At 45.6% G+C, this 23,373-nt stretch overlaps 1 protein-coding gene across 2 annotated transcripts in view; it reads right to left on the bottom strand.

The window, feature by feature from the left end:
• The window catches only part of HPX (hemopexin), a 114,428-nt gene that overhangs the window by 16,172 nt on the left and 74,883 nt on the right, over positions 1-23,373 (bottom strand). For both annotated transcript variants that reach the window (XM_088465366.1, XM_088465365.1), the window contains exons 3-5: positions 4,883-4,960; positions 3,516-3,661; positions 1,600-1,753 (exon numbers count right to left, since the gene is read on the bottom strand). In XM_088465366.1, coding sequence (XP_088321492.1) covers positions 1,600-1,753; positions 3,516-3,661; positions 4,883-4,898 — 316 coding nt within the window. In that variant the 5' untranslated portion in view covers positions 4,899-4,960. The remainder of the gene's footprint in view (positions 1-1,599; positions 1,754-3,515; positions 3,662-4,882; positions 4,961-23,373) is intronic.

Raw genomic sequence — 23,373 nt, 5'->3', positions numbered from 1 at the left:
GCAGCGTTTCTGAACGACACTAATTGCAGAGAATGTGGTGGTTACATTTCCACTCAACTATTTAGATATTCCCCTCAGATTATTAGGATTATTTAGTAACTGTACAAATCACAGCAAGTTACCTATTAATGACCAGTTTATCACATGTAATTCAAGAGATTCTGAAACACCGATTCGTAAAGCAGTGTGACAAATCAGACCCATTTCTAGCCTATGCACAGGGGCCCGATGAGGTTCCATCCTTTCCATATAATGTAAGCGCTGACGAGCAGGGCCCTCTACCCCCGTGTGCTTCTCCTTCCTTATTACTTTCATCTGCTCCTCACTCGGGCGCCTGACACCTGGCTGCTTATTATAGTGTTATAATCGCTAATGCAGCTATGTCTATAATGCATTGTACTGTACTGTAAGTCACTGGCTTCCTTTATCTATGTAGAATATAAGGCACTGCGCAACACTTGTGGCGCTATACAAATAAAGGATAATAATAGTGATAATTCTGCCATCACTGGGGGTTCTAGGTGCAATAAAATATAGGATTATGCCCAGAACACCTGAGGTCAGAGGATCATGAACAATTTACAGCACAATATTCTTCTGAATTACATATATACATAGACGTGTGCAGATGGCGGCATTGGAGGTACCGCGGCACTTCCCCCTCTGCCGGGTCATGGACAACCCCGTCCACACCTCCCAACAGGACATAGATGACTTACCTGGACGCCCAGGTGAGTCTAGGTGAGAAGTGTACGTCCCAGAGGGAGGGGGGACGGGGCCGTCCATGACCCGATAGAGGGGAAAGTGCCGAAGGGGCGGCATCTGCACACGCCTATGCATATATATATATAGTCAGATGGATAAGCTGGGACTCTCCACCTTCATAGTACACTTCCGTGTGTGGGGTAGAGCTTATTTCCCCTTCATGCTAGAGACCTGGAAGTGACGTGAAGGAGGGAGGAAGTGCAGTTCATGCACATTAAGGCCACCTGAAGAAGAACGTGGTCCCCACCTAAAGAAGAAAGTGGTCCCCACCTAAAGAAGAACGTTAACCCACCTAAAGAAGAATGTGGTCCCCACCTAAAGAAAGAACGTGGTCCCCACCTAAAGAAGAACGTGGTCCCCACCTAAAGAAGAACGTGGTCCCCACCTAAAGAAGAACGTGGTCCCCACCTAAAGAAGAACGTGGTCCTCACCTAAAGAAGAAAGTGGTCCCCACCTAAAGAAGAACGTGGTCCCCACCTAAAGAAGAACGTGCTCTCCACCTAAAGAAGAACGTGGTCCCCACCTAAAGAAGAACGTGGTCCCCACCTAAAGAAGAAGGTGGTCCCCACCTAAAGAAGAAGGTGGTCTCCACCTAAAGAAGAATGTGGTCTCCAACTAAAGAAGAAGGTGGTCCCCACCTAAAGAAGAAGGTGGTAGCCTCAGGCACAAGGTTATATTTCCCCTCTATGCCCATGTGGATGGAATGACGCTGAACACTGGGAAGGACGCTGGACACTGGGAAAACCGCTGGACACTGGGAATGACGCTGGACACTGGCTGATGACGTCCGGGTCCTCTCCGTGAAAGGGATTTAGACATTACCCTCGGTCTTACCTTTGAAGAATATAACACTGTCAGTTCTGCACTCCCCCCGGTGACACTCCACAGCTGCGTCTAGGTGGTCTGGAACCCCCGGAAACTCCTGACTAATAAGACGTGGGTAACCACTCACCAAGTGTCCTTCAAAGTAACTCCAAACCTGGGTGCCCTGAAACATACAAAGACAGCTCTGCTACTAAGGGTGCATTCATAGGGCTGCTCTGTGAATAAGCCCCATACAGAAGCGGAGAATCATTTCTTATACTGCGTAATGGTAACAATCACAGAAAATGGGATTATTTTGGAGAAGGCTGTATATCGGGTGACTGCCCTAGAACAGGGGGGATGTGTGCAGACATGGCATGGAGGGATGGCCCGCACTGCAGGAAAACGGTCCTGCCACCCACAGCCCCGCTGTCATTCTCTACACTAGTATCACTATATGGGTGATGGGTGGTTCCTGCGTGTTTCAGTTGTGGGCACTTACCTGTATATCAGTCTATCAGCCGGCATCTCGTAACCAACCCATGCCCAGCACTAGGCTCTTACACACTGCAGCATTGTAGCTCAGGACCTGCTTCTCCTCAGTGCTGCACATACATTTGAATACACTTTTCTAAACTATAGTGTTTGTATGGTGGATTGTGTTTTATAGTACTGTGGGACACTAGTCTCATCATTCTGCAGGGCTGGAGTTACACCCACAATCGCAGCAGCTGCTGGACTCCTGGCTGCAGCCCCCCTGTGCCACTAGCCCCCTATGGCACAGCTACAGTGTCTGGACATGGGACCTGATTCTGATCCGCTCGCTAAGGCGCGATCGCTCTGATCGATTTTCACCCATCTGCGCATGCGTATAATTTGCAGTGCTAAAGCGCAAGCCATTTCTTGTGATCTGATTTTGGTTGCTCGTAAGCCACTTTCAGGTCGCTGCTTTGAGTGACAGATAGCGCCGTTTGTGGGTGGTAACAGGGGAAGGTGCTTGTGAACGGGGGAGTGGATGTGCGAACACAGGTGTGTCTGACCGCCAAAACGTTTAAATGGCGTGCATAATTAGCAAAGTAGAGTCATTGTACACGTCACCTGCATGTATTTCAGCCAGCACTGATTGCGGTGCTTGCGGCAGTCTAAGGCAACCCCAAGGGCAAGCAGCTCCGATGGCTCGCGATAGTCCCGTTTAATCATACATTTCCCGGAGATGACGTGTGTTGCGGAGTGGCAAGGGGGCGTCTTTCGACACTTGTGAGCGCACTTTGCCGTAGCTCGCTAAAACATAGTGGACGTCCTGACGCGACGCAGTGCGAGCACTTCATTTAAATATACGGCCCCTTTTTGCCAGCGAGTGACCGCAACTGGCGAGCGGGTCTGAATTAATTCCATGGTCCAGGCTGCAGCTCCCCTGGCCCACTGCACCGGGGTACCGGGAGTAGACGCTCCTGCTCGCCAGCATGTGGCTGGTCTGTCTTATAATGCTGGGGCACTAGGAGCTAAGCTCCCGATCCCCAGACTCCCCTGGTCTCTCAGCACGTGGCCATTCAGCCCTGCAGTCAGGAGACAAGAGCCCGACTGCCCTGTGAAGCTGGGGTGCCGGGAGTTAGTTGGTGGCTACAAACACGAAGACATGTCGGGACCATTTTCTGGCCTTGCCCTAATGATTCCTCTGCATACTCGTATGTAGCTGGAGAGGTCCTGGCGTCTTAGGAGAGACGCTGAAACTGAAAGAGCGTAGGATCTCAGGTGTCCCATGTGCGACCGATGTTTCTGATGTTTTGTCTTTTGTACGTAAGCGTTAGATGTGAGATGCCAGAGGTAGGAGGAGTTCCTGTGCACAGGCCACCAGCTAACCAATGGGATGACATAATGAGGCGCTGATCAGGCCCAGGGTGCTGTACGGCGAGGGCAGACGTGTGATGAGCAAAGCGCGGTCTCACCTTGAGAAGAAACGTTCTGTGATGTGATTTGCTCTCCTTGCTCTCATTGTTCTGCCTGAATGCTGCATCCACCGGCCCACTCAGACCCTCCCAGCTTTCATTTATCAGCTTTCCTGGGCCCTGAAATCCTGTCCACACGTAATCACCTGGGAGACAGAACATTCACGTTATCTCCCCAACCACAGCCACTGGCTTATAGGACATATCAGGCTTTATTCAGAGGTGGAGGCAGCGGTGGTGTCACATGTGGTTGGTTGATGCTTTAAGCCTGCACCCCTGACCGACGGTACTCTGCACCCCTCACCACCTGTACTGTACTCTGTACCCCTTACCACCAATAATCTGCACCCCCGACCACCGGTACTCTGCAACCCTTACCACCAATAATCTGTACCCCTGACCAACGGTACTCTGCACCCCTTACCACCAATAATCTGTACCCCTGACCAATGGTACTCTGCACCCCTTACCACCAATAATCTGTACCCCTGACCAATGGTACTCTGCACCCCTTACCACCAATAATCTGTACCCCTGACCAACAGTACTTTGCACCCCTCACCACCTGTCCCCTGACCACCACTACTGTACTCTGCACCCCTGACCACCTGTACTGTACTTACCCCCGACTACCTGTACTCTGCATCCCTGACCACCTGTACTGTACTCTGTACCCCCGACTACCTGTACTCTGTACCCCTGACTACCTGTACTCTGCACCACTAATCACCTGTACTGTACTTACCCCCGACTACCTGTACTCTGCATCCCTGACCACCTGTACTGTACTCTGTACCCCTGACTACCTGTACTCTGCACCACTGATCACCTGTACTGTACTTACCCCCGACTACCTGTACTCTGCATCCCTGACCACCTGTACTGTACTTACCCCCGACTACCTGTACTCTGCATCCCTGACCACCTGTACTGTACTCTGTACCCCTGACTACCTGTACTCTGCACCACTGATCACCAGTACTGTACTCTGCACCCCTGACCACCTGTACTGTACTCTGTACCCCCGACTACCTGTACTCTGTACCCCTTTCCCCTGACCACCAGTACTGTACTCTGTACTCCTGACCGCCTGTACTCTGGAACACCTGCGTTCGCCCGACCACCCCCCGTCACTACCCAAAAACAGCACTGCCTGTCAATCAATGTGCTCTGGGTCTGCGTAGCCTCTGCAAACGCATTTCCTATCGCGATTAATTCGCATTGCATGTGCTCGAACTAGCAATCAATTGATTGCCTGCGTCTTTGCTACTGCGATCCTTGTTCAATCGGACCCCCAATAATTCAGGGGTTACACTGCGAAACATTTCATCAGGACCCTATTTATCACCCTTCACATCTTATGTTACCTCTAAAATAATGCATGACTCCATTATCATCCAACGTTATGGCGCCAAAGCCTTCATCTGTACAGCGGCCGGTCACACCTGAAAAGACATTGTCTTTAACAAGTTACTGCCTCGTCCTTTTTATATACTAATGTGCACTACAGTATACTGGTACTAAGCACCGCACCTCTGTCCTATATTCCTGCCATTACCCAGCCTGTACCATCATCATTTATATACTAATGTGCACTACAGCATACTGGTACTAAGCACCGCACCTCTGTCCTATATTCCTGCCATCACCCAGCCTGTACCATCATCATTTATATACTAATGTGCACTACAGCATACTGGTACTAAGCACCGCACCTCTGTCCTATATTCCTGCCATCACCCAGCCTGTACCATCATCATTTATATACTAATGTGCACTACAGCATACTGGTACTAAGCACCGCACCTCTGTCCTATATTCCTGCCATCACCCAGCCTGTACCATCACCATTTATATACTAATGTGCACTACAGCATACTGGTACTAAGCACCGCACCTCTGTCCTATATTCCTGCCATCACCCAGCCTGTACCATCATCATTTATATACTAATGTGCACTACAGTATACTGGTACTAAGCACAGCACCTCTGTCCTATATTCCTGCCATCACCCAGCCTGTACCATCATCATTTATATACTAATGTGCACTACAGTATACTGGTACTAAGCACCGCACCTCTGTCCTATATTCCTGCCATCACCCAGCCTGTACAATCATCATTTATATACTAATGTGCACTACAGTATACTGGTACTAAGCACAGCACCTCTGTCCTATATTCCTGCCATCACCCAGCCTGTACCATCATCATTTATATACTAATGTGCACTACAGTATACTGGTACTAAGCACCGCACCTCTGTCCTATATTCCTGCCATCACCCAGCCTGTACTATCATCATTTATATACTAATGTGCACTACAGCATACTGGTACTAAGCACAGCACCTCTGTCCTATATTCCTGCTATCACCCAGCCTGTACCATCATCATTTATATACTAATGTGCACTACAGTATACTGGTACTAAGCACCGCACCTCTGTCCTATATTCCTGCCATCACCCAGCCTGTACTATCATCATTTATATACTAATGTGCACTACAGTATACTGGTACTAAGCACCGCACCTCTGTCCTATATTCCTGCCATCACCCAGCCTGTACCATCATCATTTATATACTAATGTGCACTACAGCATACTGGTACTAAGCACCGCACCTCTGTCCTATATTCCTGCCATCACCCAGCCTGTACCATCATCATTTATATACTAATGTGCACTACAGCATACTGGTACTAAGCACCGCACCTCTGTCCTATATTCCTGCCATCACCCAGCCTGTACTATCATCATTTATATACTAATGTGCACTACAGTATACTGGTACTAAGCACCGCACCTCTGTCCTATATTCCTGCCATCACCCAGCCTGTACCATCATCATTTATATACTAATGTGCACTACAGCATACTGGTACTAAGCACCGCACCTCTGTCCTATATTCCTGCCATCACCCAGCCTGTACCATCATCATTTATATACTAATGTGCACTACAGCATACTGGTACTAAGCACCGCACCTCTGTCCTATATTCCTGCTATCACCCAGCCTGTACCATCATCATTTATATACTAATGTGCACTACAGCATACTGGTACTAAGCACCGCACCTCTGTCCTATATTCCTGCCATCACCCAGCCTGTACCATCATCATTTATATACTAATGTGCACTACAGTATACTGGTACTAAGCACCGCACCTCTGTCCTATATTCCTGCCATTACCCAGCCTGTACCATCATCATTTATATACTAATGTGCACTACAGCATACTGGTACTAAGCACCGCACCTCTGTCCTATATTCCTGCCATCACCCAGCCTGTACCATCATCATTTATATACTAATGTGCACTACAGCATACTGGTACTAAGCACCGAACCTCTGTACTATATTCCTGCCATCACCCAGCCTGTACCATCATCATTTATATACTAATGTGCACTACAGCATACTGGTACTAAGCACCGCACCTCTGTCCTATAAACCTGCCATCACCCAGCCTGTACCATCATCATTTATATACTAATGTGCACTACAGCATAGTGGTACTAAGCACCGCACCTCTGTCCTATATTCCTGCCATCACCCAGCCTGTACCATCATCATTTATATACTAATGTGCACTACATCATACTGGTACTAAGCACCGCACCTCTGTCCTATATTCCTGCCATCACCCAGCCTGTACCATCATCATTTATATACTAATGTGCACTACAGTATACTGGTACTAAGCACCGCACCTCTGTCCTATATTCCTGCCATCACCCAGCCTGTACCATCATCATTTATATACTAATGTGCACTACAGCATACTGGTACTAAGCACCGCACCTCTGTCCTATATTCCTGCCATCACCCAGCCTGTACCATCATCATTTATATACTAATGTGCACTACAGCATACTGGTACTAAGCACCGCACCTCTGTCCTATATTCCTGCCATCACCCAGCCTGTACCATCATCATTTATATACTAATGTGCACTACAGCATACTGGTACTAAGCACCGCACCTCTGTCCTATATTCCTGCTATCACCCAGCCTGTACCATCATCATTTATATACTAATATGCTCTACAGCATACTGGTACTAAGCACCGCACCTCTGTCCTATATTCCTGCCATCACCCAGCCTGTACCATCATCATTTATATACTAATGTGCACTACAGCATACTGGTACTAAGCACCGCACCTCTGTCCTATATTCCTGCCATCACCCAGCCTGTACCATCACCATTTATATACTAATGTGCACTACAGCATACTGGTACTAAGCACCGCACCTCTGTCCTATATTCCTGCCATCACCCAGCCTGTACCATCACCATTTATATACTAATGTGCACTACAGCATACTGGTACTAAGCACCGCACCTCTGTCCTATATTCCTGCCATCACCCAGCCTGTACCATCATCATTTATATACTAATGTGCACTACAGTATACTGGTACTAAGCACCGCACCTCTGTCCTATATTCCTGCCATCACCCAGCCTGTACCATCATCATTTATATACTAATGTGCACTACAGCATACTGGTACTAAGCACCGCACCTCTGTCCTATATTCCTGCCATCACCCAGCCTGTACCATCACCATTTATATACTAATGTGCACTAAATCATACTGGTACTAAGCACCGCACCTCTGTCCTATATTCCTGCCATCACCCAGCCTGTACCATCATCATTTATATACTAATGTGCACTACAGCATACTGGTACTAAGCACCGCACCTCTGTCCTATATTCCTGCCATCACCCAGCCTGTACCATCACCATTTATATACTAATGTGCACTACAGCATACTGGTACTAAGCACCGCACCTCTGTCCTATATTCCTGCCATCACCCAGCCTGTACCATCATCATTTATATACTAATGTGCACTACAGCATACTGGTACTAAGCACCGCACCTCTGTCCTATATTCCTGCCATCACCCAGCCTGTACCATCATCATTTATATACTAATGTGCACTACAGCATACTGGTACTAAGCACCGCACCTCTGTCCTATATTCCTGCCATCACCCAGCCTGTACCATCATCATTTATATACTAATGTGCACTACAGCATACTGGTACTAAGCACCGCACCTCTGTCCTATATTCCTGCCATCACCCAGCCTGTACCATCATCATTTATATACTAATGTGCACTACAGCATACTGGTACTAAGCACAGCACCTCTGTCCTATATTCCTGCCATCACCCAGCCTGTACCATCATCATTTATATACTAATGTGCACTACAGCATACTGGTACTAAGCACCGCACCTCTGTCCTATATTCCTGCTATCACCCAGCCTGTACCATCACCATTTATATACTAATGTGCACTACAGTATACTGGTACTAAGCACCGCACCTCTGTCCTATATTCCTGCCATCACCCAGCCTGTACCATCATCATTTATATACTAATGTGCACTACAGCATACTGATACTAAGCACCGCACCTCTGTCCTATATTCCTGCCATCACCCAGCCTGTACCATCATCATTTATATACTAATGTGCACTACAGCATACTGGTACTAAGCACAGCATCTCTGTCCTATATTCCTGCTATCACCCAGCCTGTACCATCATCATTTATATACTAATGTGCACTACAGTATACTGGTACTAAGCACCGCACCTCTGTCCTATATTCCTGCCATCACCCAGCCTGTACCATCATCATTTATATACTAATGTGCACTACAGTATACTGGTACTAAGCACCGCACCTCTGTCCTATATTCCTGCCATCATCCAGCCTGTACCATCATCATTTATATACTAATGTGCACTACAGCATACTGGTACTAAGCACCGCACCTCTGTCCTATATTCCTGCCATCACCCAGCCTGTACCATCACCATTTATATACTAATGTGCACTACAGTATACTGGTACTAAGCACCGCACCTCTGTCCTATATTCCTGCCATCACCCAGCCTGTACCATCATCATTTATATACTAATGTGCACTACAGCATACTGGTACTAAGCACAGCACCTCTGTCCTATATTCCTGCCATCACCCAGCCTGTACCATCATCATTTATATACTAATGTGCACTACAGCATACTGGTACTAAGCACAGCACCTCTGTCCTATATTCCTGCTATCACCCAGCCTGTACCATCATCATTTATATACTAATGTGCACTACAGCATACTGGTACTAAGCACCGCACCTCTGTCCTATATTCCTGCCATCACCCAGCCTGTACCATCATCATTTATATACTAATGTGCACTACAGTATACTGGTACTAAGCACCGCACCTCTGTCCTATATTCCTGCCATCACCCAGCCTGTACCATCATCATTTATATACTAATGTGCACTACAGTATACTGGTACTAAGCACCGCACCTCTGTCCTATATTCCTGCCATCACCCAGCCTGTACTATCACCATTTATATACTAATGTGCACTACAGCATAGTGGAACTAAGCACAGCACCTCTGTCCTATATTCCTGCCATCACCCAGCCTGTACCATCATCATTTATATACTAATGTGCACTACAGCATACTGGTACTAAGCACCGCACCTCTGTCCTATATTCCTGCCATCACCCAGCCTGTACCATCATCATTTATATACTAATGTGCACTACAGTATACTGGTACTAAGCACCGCACCTCTGTCCTATATTCCTGCCATTACCCAGCCTGTACCATCATCATTTATATACTAATGTGCACTACAGCATACTGGTACTAAGCACCGCACCTCTGTCCTATATTCCTGCCATCACCCAGCCTGTACCATCATCATTTATATACTAATGTGCACTACAGCTTACTGGTACTAAGCACCGAACCTCTGTACTATATTCCTGCCATCACCCAGCCTGTACCATCATCATTTATATACTAATGTGCACTACAGCATACTGGTACTAAGCACCGCACCTATGTCCTATAAACCTGCCATCACCCAGCCTGTACCATCATCATTTATATACTAATGTGCACTACAGCATAGTGGTACTAAGCACCGCACCTCTGTCCTATATTCCTGCCATCACCCAGCCTGTACCATCATCATTTATATACTAATGTGCACTACATCATACTGGTACTAAGCACCGGACCTCTCTCCTATATTCCTGCCATCACCCTGCCTGTACCATCACCATTTATATACTAATGTGCACTACAGCATACTGGTACTAAGCACCGCACCTCTGTCCTATATTCCTGCCATCACCCAGCCTGTACCATCATCATTTATATACTAATGTGCACTACAGCATACTGGTACTAAGCACCGCACCTCTGTCCTATATTCCTGCTATCACCCAGCCTGTACCATCACCATTTATATACTAATGTGCACTACAGTATACTGGTACTAAGCACCGCACCTCTGTCCTATATTCCTGCCATCACCCAGCCTGTACCATCATCATTTATATACTAATGTGCACTACAGTATACTGGTACTAAGCACCGCACCTCTGTCCTATATTCCTGCTATCACCCAGCCTGTACCATCATCATTTATATACTAATGTGCACTACAGCATACTGGTACTAAGCACCGCAACTCTGTCCTATATTCCTGCCATCACCCAGCCTGTACCATCATCATTTATATACTAATGTGCACTACAGCATACTGGTACTAAGCACAGCACCTCTGTCCTATATTCCTGCCATCACCCAGCCTGTACCATCATCATTTATATACTAATGTGCACTACAGTATACTGGTACTAAGCACCGCACCTCTGTCCTATATTCCTGCCATCACCCAGCCTGTACCATCATCATTTATATACTAATGTGCACTACAGCATACTGGTACTAAGCACCGCACCTCTGTCCTATATTCCTGCCATCACCCAGCCTGTACCATCATCATTTATATACTAATGTGCACTACAGTATACTGGTACTAAGCACCGTACCTCTGTCCTATATTCCTGCCATCACCCAGAATGTACCATCATCATTTATATACTAATGTGCACTACAGTATACTGGTACTAAGCACCGCACCTCTGTCCTATATTCCTGCCATCACCCAGCCTGTACCATCACATTTTATATACTAATGTGCACTACAGTATACTGGTACTAAGCACAGCACCTCTGTCCTATATTCCTGCCATCACCCAGCCTGTACTATCATCATTTATATACTAATGTGCACTACAGTATACTGGTACTAAGCACAGCACCTCTGTCCTATATTCCTGCTATCACCCAGCCTGTACCATCATCATTTATATACTAATGTGCACTACAGTATACTGGTACTAAGCACCGCACCTCTGTCCTATATTCCTGCTATCACCCAGCCTGTACCATCATCATTTATATACTAATGTGCACTACAGTATACTGGTACTAAGCACCGCACCTCTGTCCTATATTCCTGCCATCACCCAGCCTGTACCATCATCATTTATATACTAATGTGCACTACAGTATACTGGTACTAAGCACCGCACCTCTGTCCTATATTCCTGCCATCACCCAGCCTGTACCATCATCATTTATATACTAATGTGCACTACAGCATACTGGTACTAAGCACCGCACCTCTGTCCTATATTCCTGCCATCACCCAGCCTGTACCATCATCATTTATATACTAATGTGCACTACAGCATACTGGTACTAAGCACCGCACCTCTGTCCTATATTCCTGCCATCACCCAGCCTGTACCATCATCATTTATATACTAATGTGCACTACAGCATACTGGTACTAAGCACCGCACCTCTGTCCTATATTCCTGCCATCACCCAGCCTGTACCATCATCATTTATATACTAATGTGCACTACAGCATACTGGTACTAAGCACCGCACCTCTGTCCTATATTCCTGCTATCACCCAGCCTGTACCATCATCATTTATATACTAATATGCTCTACAGCATACTGGTACTAAGCACCGCACCTCTGTCCTATATTCCTGCCATCACCCAGCCTGTACCATCATCATTTATATACTAATGTGCACTACAGTATACTGGTACTAAGCACCGCACCTCTGTCCTATATTCCTGCCATCACCCAGCCTGTACCATCATCATTTATATACTAATGTGCACTACAGCATACTGGTACTAAGCACCGCACCTCTGTCCTATATTCCTGCCATCACCCAGCCTGTACCATCATCATTTATATACTAATGTGCACTACAGCATACTGGTACTAAGCACCGCACCTCTGTCCTATATTCCTGCCATCACCCAGCCTGTACCATCATCATTTATATACTAATGTGCACTACAGCATACTGGTACTAAGCACCGCACCTCTGTCCTATATTCCTGCTATCACCCAGCCTGTACCATCATCATTTATATACTAATATGCTCTACAGCATACTGGTACTAAGCACCGCACCTCTGTCCTATATTCCTGCCATCACCCAGCCTGTACCATCATCATTTATATACTAATGTGCACTACAGCATACTGGTACTAAGCACCGCACCTCTGTCCTATATTCCTGCCATCACCCAGCCTGTACCATCACCATTTATATACTAATGTGCACTACAGCATACTGGTACTAAGCACCGCACCTCTGTCCTATATTCCTGCCATCACCCAGCCTGTACCATCACCATTTATATACTAATGTGCACTACAGCATACTGGTACTAAGCACCGCACCTCTGTCCTATATTCCTGCCATCACCCAGCCTGTACCATCATCATTTATATACTAATGTGCACTACAGTATACTGGTACTAAGCACCGCACCTCTGTCCTATATTCCTGCCATCACCCAGCCTGTACCATCATCATTTATATACTAATGTGCACTACAGCATACTGGTACTAAGCACCGCACCTCTGTCCTATATTCCTGCCATCACCCAGCCTGTACCATCACCATTTATATACTAATGTGCACTAAATCATACTGGTACTAAGCACCGCACCTCTGTCCTATATTCCTGCCATCACCCAGCCTGTACCATCATCATTTATATACTAATGTGCACTACAGCATACTGGTACTAAGCACCGCACCTCTGTCCTATATTCCTGCCATCACCCAGCCTGTACCATCACCATTTATATACTAATGTGCACTACAGCATACTGGTACTAAGCACCGCACCTCTGTCCTATATTCCTGCCATCACCCAGCCTGTACCATCATCATTTATATACTAATGTGCACTACAGCATACTGGTACTAAGCACCGCACCTCTGTCCTATATTCCTGCCATCACCCAGCCTGTACCATCATCATTTATATACTAATGTGCACTACAGCATACTGGTACTAAGCACCGCACCTCTGTCCTATATTCCTGCCATCACCCAGCCTGTACCATCATCATTTATATACTAATGTGCACTACAGCATACTGGTACTAAGCACCGCACCTCTGTCCTATATTCCTGCCATCACCCAGCCTGTACCATCATCATTTATATACTAATGTGCACTACAGCATACTGGTACTAAGCACAGCACCTCTGTCCTATATTCCTGCCATCACCCAGCCTGTACCATCATCATTTATATACTAATGTGCACTACAGCATACTGGTACTAAGCACCGCACCTCTGTCCTATATTCCTGCTATCACCCAGCCTGTACCATCACCATTTATATACTAATGTGCACTACAGTATACTGGTACTAAGCACCGCACCTCTGTCCTATATTCCTGCCATCACCCAGCCTGTACCATCATCATTTATATACTGATGTGCACTACAGCATACTGATACTAAGCACCGCACCTCTGTCCTATATTCCTGCCATCACCCAGCCTGTACCATCATCATTTATATACTAATGTGCACTACAGCATACTGGTACTAAGCACAGCATCTCTGTCCTATATTCCTGCTATCACCCAGCCTGTACCATCATCATTTATATACTAATGTGCACTACAGTATACTGGTACTAAGCACCGCACCTCTGTCCTATATTCCTGCCATCACCCAGCCTGTACCATCATCATTTATATACTAATGTGCACTACAGTATACTGGTACTAAGCACCGCACCTCTGTCCTATATTCCTGCCATCATCCAGCCTGTACCATCATCATTTATATACTAATGTGCACTACAGCATACTGGTACTAAGCACCGCACCTCTGTCCTATATTCCTGCCATCACCCAGCCTGTACCATCACCATTTATATACTAATGTGCACTACAGTATACTGGTACTAAGCACCGCACCTCTGTCCTATATTCCTGCCATCACCCAGCCTGTACCATCATCATTTATATACTAATGTGCACTACAGCATACTGGTACTAAGCACAGCACCTCTGTCCTATATTCCTGCCATCACCCAGCCTGTACCATCATCATTTATATACTAATGTGCACTACAGCATACTGGTACTAAGCACAGCACCTCTGTCCTATATTCCTGCTATCACCCAGCCTGTACCATCATCATTTATATACTAATGTGCACTACAGCATACTGGTACTAAGCACCGCACCTCTGTCCTATATTCCTGCCATCACCCAGCCTGTACCATCATCATTTATATACTAATGTGCACTACAGTATACTGGTACTAAGCACCGCACCTCTGTCCTATATTCCTGCCATCACCCAGCCTGTACCATCATCATTTATATACTAATGTGCACTACAGTATACTGGTACTAAGCACCGCACCTCTGTCCTATATTCCTGCCATCACCCAGCCTGTACTATCACCATTTATATACTAATGTGCACTACAGCATAGTGGAACTAAGCACAGCACCTCTGTCCTATATTCCTGCCATCACCCAGCCTGTACCATCATCATTTATATACTAATGTGCACTACAGCATACTGGTACTAAGCACCGCACCTCTGTCCTATATTCCTGCCATCACCCAGCCTGTACCATCATCATTTATATACTAATGTGCACTACAGTATACTGGTACTAAGCACCGCACCTCTGTCCTATATTCCTGCCATTACCCAGCCTGTACCATCATCATTTATATACTAATGTGCACTACAGCATACTGGTACTAAGCACCGCTCCTCTGTCCTATATTCCTGCCATCACCCAGCCTGTACCATCATCATTTATATACTAATGTGCACTACAGCATACTGGTACTAAGCACTGCACCTCTGTCCTATATTCCTGCTATCACCCAGCCTGTACCATCACCATTTATATACTAATGTGCACTACAGTATACTGGTACTAAGCACCGCACCTCTGTCCTATATTCCTGCCATCACCCAGCTTGTACCATCATCATTTATATACTAATGTGCACTACAGTATACTGGTACTAAGCACCGCACCTCTGTCCTATATTCCTGCTATCACCCAGCCTGTACCATCATCATTTATATACTAATGTGCACTACAGCATACTGGTACTAAGCACCGCAACTCTGTCCTATATTCCTGCCATCACCCAGCCTGTACCATCATCATTTATATACTAATGTGCACTACAGCATACTGGTACTAAGCACAGCACCTCTGTCCTATATTCCTGCCATCACCCAGCCTGTACCATCATCATTTGTATATTAATGTGCACTACAGTATACTGGTACTAAGCACCGCACCTCTGTCCTATATTCCTGCCATCACCCAGCCTGTACCATCATCATTTATATACTAATGTGCACTACAGCATACTGGTACTAAGCACCGCACCTCTGTCCTATATTCCTGCCATCACCCAGCCTGTACCATCATCATTTATATACTAATGTGCACTACAGTATACTGGTACTAAGCACCGTACCTCTGTCCTATATTCCTGCCATCACCCAGAATGTACCATCATCATTTATATACTAATGTGCACTACAGTATACTGGTACTAAGCACCGCACCTCTGTCCTATATTCCTGCCATCACCCAGCCTGTACCATCACATTTTATATACTAATGTGCACTACAGTATACTGGTACTAAGCACAGCACCTCTGTCCTATATTCCTGCCATCACCCAGCCTGTACTATCATCATTTATATACTAATGTGCACTACAGTATACTGGTACTAAGCACCGCACCTCTGTCCTATATTCCTGCTATCACCCAGCCTGTACCATCATCATTTATATACTAATGTGCACTACAGTATACTGGTACTAAGCACCGCACCTCTGTCCTATATTCCTGCTATCACCCAGCCTGTACCATCATCATTTATATACTAATGTGCACTACAGTATACTGGTACTAAGCACCGCACCTCTGTCCTATATTCCTGCCATCACCCAGCCTGTACCATCATCATTTATATACTAATGTGCACTACAGTATACTGGTACTAAGCACCGCACCTCTGTCCTATATTCCTGCCATCACCCAGCCTGTACCATCATCATTTATATACTAATGTGCACTACATCATACTGGTACTAAGCACCGCACCTCTGTCCTATATTCCTGCCATCACCCAGCCTGTACCATCATCATTTATATACTAATGTGCACTACAGTATACTGGTACTAAGCACCGCACCTCTGTCCTATATTCCTAATATCACCCAGCCTGTACCATCATCATTTATATACTAATGTGCACTACAGCATACTGGTACTAAGCACCGCACCTCTGTCCTATATTCCTGCTATCACCCAGCCTGTACCATCATCATTTATATACTAATGTGCTCTACAGCATAGTGGTACTAAGCACCGCACCTCTGTCCTATATTCCTGCCATCACCCAGCCTGTACCATCATCATTTATATACTAATGTGCACTACAGCATACTGGTACTAAGCACCGCACCTCTGTCCTATATTCCTAATATCACCCAGCCTGTACCATCATCATTTATATACTAATGTGCACTACAGCATACTGGTACTAAGCACAGCACCTCTGTCCTATATTCCTGCCATCACCCAGCCTGTACCATCATCATTTATATACTAATGTGCACTACAGCATACTGGTACTAAGCACAGCACCTCTGTCCTATATTCCTGCTATCACCCAGCCTGTACCATCATCATTTATATACTAATGTGCACTACAGCATACTGGTACTAAGCACACCACCTCTGTCCTATATTCCTGCTATCACCCAGCCTGTACCATCATCATTTATATACTAATGTGCACTACAGCATACTGGTACTAAGCACCGCACCTCTGTCCTATATTCCTGCCATCACCCAGCCTGTACCATCACCATTTATATACTAATGTGCACTACAGCATACTGGTACTAAGCACCGCACCTCTGTCCTATATTCCTGCCATCACCCAGCCTGTACCATCATCATTTATATACTAATGTGCACTACAGCATACTGGTACTAAGCACAGCACCTCTGTCCTATATTCCTGCCATCACCCAGCCTGTACCATCACCATTTATATACTAATGTGCACTACAGCATACTGGTACTAAGCACCGCACCTCTGTCCTATATTCCTGCCATCACCCAGCCTGTACCATCATCATTTATATACTAATGTGCACTACAGCATACTGGTACTAAGCACCGCACCTCTGTCCTATATTCCTGCCATCACCCAGCCTGTACCATCATCATTTATATACTAATGTGCACTACAGTATACTGGTACTAAGCACCGCACCTCTGTCCTATATTCCTGCCATCACCCAGCCTGTACCATCATCATTTATATACTAATGTGCACTACATCATACTGGTACTAAGCACCGCACCTTTGTCCTATATTCCTGCCATCACCCAGCCTGTACCATCATCATTTATATACTAATGTGCACTACAGCATACTGGTACTAAGCACAGCACCCCTGTCCTATATACCTGCCATCACCCAGCCTGTACCATCATCATTTATATACTAATGTGCACTACAGCATACTGGTACTGAGCACCGCACCTCTGTCCTATATTCCTGCCATCACCCAGCCTGTACCATCATCATTTATATACTAATGTGCACTACAGCATACTGGTACTAAGCACCGCACCTCTGTCCTATATTCCTGTTATCACCCAGCCTGTACCATCATCATTTATATACTAATGTGCACTACAGCATACTGGTACTAAGCACCGCACCTCTGTCCTATATTCCTGCCATCACCCAGCCTGTACCATCATCATTTATATACTAATGTGCACTACAGCATACTGGTACTAAGCACCGCTCCTCTGTCTTATATTCCTGCCATCCCCCAGCCTGTACCATCATCATTTATATACTAATGTGCACTACAGCATACTGGTACTAAGCACCGCACCTCTGTCCTATATTCCTGCCATCACCTAGCCTGTACCATCATCATTTATATACTAATGTGCACTACAGTATACTGGTACTAAGCACCGCACCTCTGTCCTATATTCCTGCCATCACCCAGCCTGTACCATCATCATTTATATACTAATGTGCACTACAGCATACTGGTACTAAGCACCGCACCTCTGTCCTATATTCCTGCCATCACCCAGCCTGTACCATCATCATTTATATACTAATGTGCACTACAGCATACTGGTACTAAGCACCGCACCTCTGTCCTATATTCCTGCCATCACCCAGCCTGTACCATCATCATTTATATACTAATGTGCACTACAGTATACTGGTACTAAGCACAGCACCTCTGTCCTATATTCCTGCCATCACCCAGCCTGTACCATCATCATTTATATACTAATGTGCACTACAGTATACTGGTACTGAGCACCGCAACTCTGTCCTATATTCCTGCTATCACCCAGCCTGTACCATCATCATTTATATACTAATGTGCACTACAGTATACTGGTACTAAGCACCGCACCTCTGTCCTATATTCCTGCCATCACCCAGCCTGTACCATCATCATTTATATACTAATGTGCACTACAGTATACTGGTACTAAGCACCGCACCTCTGTCCTATATTCCTGCCATCACCCAGCCTGTACCATCATCATTTATATACTAATGTGCACTACAGTATACTGGTACTAAGCACCGCACCTCTGTCCTATATACCTGCCATCACCCAGCCTGTACCATCATCATTTATATACTAATGTGCACTACAGTAGAGTATACTGGTACTGAGCACCGCACCTCTGTCCTATATTCCTGCTATCACCCAGCCTGTACCATCATCATTTATATACTAATGTGCACTACAGTATACTGGTACTAAGCACCGCACCTCTGTCCTATATTCCTGCCATCACCCAGCCTGTACCATCATCATTTATATACTAATGTGCACTACAGCATACTGGTACTAAGCACCGCTCCTCTGTCCTATATTCCTGCCATCCCCCAGCCTGTACCATCATCATTTATATACTAATGTGCACTACAGCATACTGGTACTAAGCACCGCACCTCTGTCCTATATTCCTGCCATCACCTAGCCTGTACCATCATCATTTATATACTAATGTGCACTACAGTATACTGGTACTAAGCACCGCACCTCTGTCCTATATTCCTGCCATCACCCAGCCTGTACCATCATCATTTATATACTAATGTGCACTACATCATACTGGTACTAAGCAGCGCACCTCTGTCCTATATTCCTGCCATCACCCAGCCTGTACCATCATCATTTATATACTAATGTGCACTACAGTATACTGGTACTAAGCACCGCACCTCTGTCCTATATTCCTGCTATCACCCAGCCTGTACCATCATCATTTATATACTAATGTGCACTACAGTATACTGGTACTAAGCACCGCACCTCTGTCCTATATTCCTGCCATCACCCAGCCTGTACCATCATCATTTATATACTAATGTGCACTACAGCATACTGGTACTAAGCACCGCACCTCTGTCCTATATTCCTGCCATCACCCAGCCTGTACCATCATCATTTATATACTAATGTGCACTACAGTATACTGGTACTAAGCACCGCACCTCTGTCCTATATACCTGCCATCACCCAGCCTGTACCATCATCATTTATATACTAATGTGCACTACAGCATACTGGTACTAAGCACCGCTCCTCTGTCCTATATTCCTGCCATCACCCAGCCTGTACCATCACCATTTATATACTAATGTGCACTACAGTATACTGGTACTAAGCACCGCACCTCTGTCCTATATTCCTGCCATCACCCAGCCTGTACCATCATCATTTATATACTAATGTGCACTACAGCATACTGGTACTAAGCACCGCACCTCTGTCCTATATTCCTGCTATCACCCAGCCTGTACCATCATCATTTATATTCTAATGTGCACTACAGCATACTTGTACTAAGCACCGCACCTCTGTCCTATATTCCTGCCATCACCCAGCCTGTACCATCATCATTTATATACTAATGTGCACTACAGTATACTGGTACTAAGCACCGCACCTCTGTCCTATATTCCTAATATCACCCAGCCTGTACCATCATCATTTATATACTAATGTGCACTACAGTATACTGGTACTAAGCACCGCACCTCTGTCCTATATTCCTGCCATCACCCAGCCTGTACCATCATCATTTATATACTAATGTGCACTACAGCATACTGGTACTAAGCACCCCACCTCTGTCCTATATTCCTGCCATCACCCAGCCTGTACCATCATCATTTATATACTAATGTGCACTACAGTATACTGGTACTAAGCACCGCACCTCTGTCCTATATTCCTGCCATCACCCAGCCTGTACCATCATCATTTATATACTAATGTGCACTACAGTATACTGGTACTAAGCACAGCACCTCTGTCCTATATTCCTAATATCACCCAGCCTGTACCATCATCATTTATATACTAATGTGCACTACAGCATACTGGTACTGAGCACCGCACCTCTGTCCTATATTCCTGCCATCACCCAGCCTGTACCATCATCATTTATATACTAATGTGCACTACAGTATACTGGTACTAAGCACCGCACCTCTGTCCTATATTCCTAATATCACCCAGCCTGTACCATCATCATTTATATACTAATGTGCACTACAGCATACTGGTACTAAGCACCGCACCTCTGTCCTATATTCCTGCTATCACCCAGCCTGTACCATCATCATTTATATACTAATGTGCTCTACAGCATAGTGGTACTAAGCACCGCACCTCTGTCCTATATTCCTGCCATCACCCAGCCTGTACCATCATCATTTATATACTAATGTGCACTACAGCATACTGGTACTAAGCACCGCACCTCTGTCCTATATTCCTAATATCACCCAGCCTGTACCATCATCATTTATATACTAATGTGCACTACAGCATACTGGTACTAAGCACAGCACCTCTGTCCTATATTCCTGCCATCACCCAGCCTGTACCATCATCATTTATATACTAATGTGCACTACAGCATACTGGTACTAAGCACAGCACCTCTGTCCTATATTCCTGCTATCACCCAGCCTGTACCATCATCATTTATATACTAATGTGCACTACAGCATACTGGTACTAAGCACACCACCTCTGTCCTATATTCCTGCTATCACCCAGCCTGTACCATCATCATTTATATACTAATGTGCACTACAGCATACTGGTACTAAGCACCGCACCTCTGTCCTATATTCCTGCCATCACCCAGCCTGTACCATCACCATTTATATACTAATGTGCACTACAGCATACTGGTACTAAGCACCGCACCTCTGTCCTATATTCCTGCCATCACCCAGCCTGTACCATCATCATTTATATACTAATGTGCACTACAGCATACTGGTACTAAGCACAGCACCTCTGTCCTATATTCCTGCCATCACCCAGCCTGTACCAACACCATTTATATACTAATGTGCACTACAGCATACTGGTACTAAGCACCGCACCTCTGTCCTATATTCCTGCCATCACCCAGCCTGTACCATCATCATTTATATACTAATGTGCACTACAGCATACTGGTACTAAGCACCGCACCTCTGTCCTATATTCCTGCCATCACCCAGCCTGTACCATCATCATTTATATACTAATGTGCACTACAGTATACTGGTACTAAGCACCGCACCTCTGTCCTATATTCCTGCCATCACCCAGCCTGTACCATCATCATTTATATACTAATGTGCACTACATCATACTGGTACTAAGCACCGCACCTTTGTCCTATATTCCTGCCATCACCCAGCCTGTACCATCATCATTTATATACTAATGTGCACTACAGCATACTGGTACTAAGCACAGCACCCCTGTCCTATATACCTGCCATCACCCAGCCTGTACCATCATCATTTATATACTAATGTGCACTACAGCATACTGGTACTGAGCACCGCACCTCTGTCCTATATTCCTGCCATCACCCAGCCTGTACCATCATCATTTATATACTAATGTGCACTACAGCATACTGGTACTAAGCACCGCACCTCTGTCCTATATTCCTGTTATCACCCAGCCTGTACCATCATCATTTATATACTAATGTGCACTACAGCATACTGGTACTAAGCACCGCACCTCTGTCCTATATTCCTGCCATCACCCAGCCTGTACCATCATCATTTATATACTAATGTGCACTACAGCATACTGGTACTAAGCACCGCTCCTCTGTCTTATATTCCTGCCATCCCCCAGCCTGTACCATCATCATTTATATACTAATGTGCACTACAGCATACTGGTACTAAGCACCGCACCTCTGTCCTATATTCCTGCCATCACCTAGCCTGTACCATCATCATTTATATACTAATGTGCACTACAGTATACTGGTACTAAGCACCGCACCTCTGTCCTATATTCCTGCCATCACCCAGCCTGTACCATCATCATTTATATACTAATGTGCACTACAGCATACTGGTACTAAGCACCGCACCTCTGTCCTATATTCCTGCCATCACCCAGCCTGTACCATCATCATTTATATACTAATGTGCACTACAGCATACTGGTACTAAGCACCGCACCTCTGTCCTATATTCCTGCCATCACCCAG

The sequence above is a fragment of the Taudactylus pleione genome, unplaced genomic scaffold (genome assembly GCF_031769625.1).
Source record: "Taudactylus pleione unplaced genomic scaffold, aTauple2 ptg001978l, whole genome shotgun sequence".
In the NCBI taxonomy this organism is placed as follows: Eukaryota; Metazoa; Chordata; class Amphibia; order Anura; family Myobatrachidae; genus Taudactylus; species Taudactylus pleione.
This window is presented reverse-complemented; position numbering and strand designations above follow the sequence as displayed.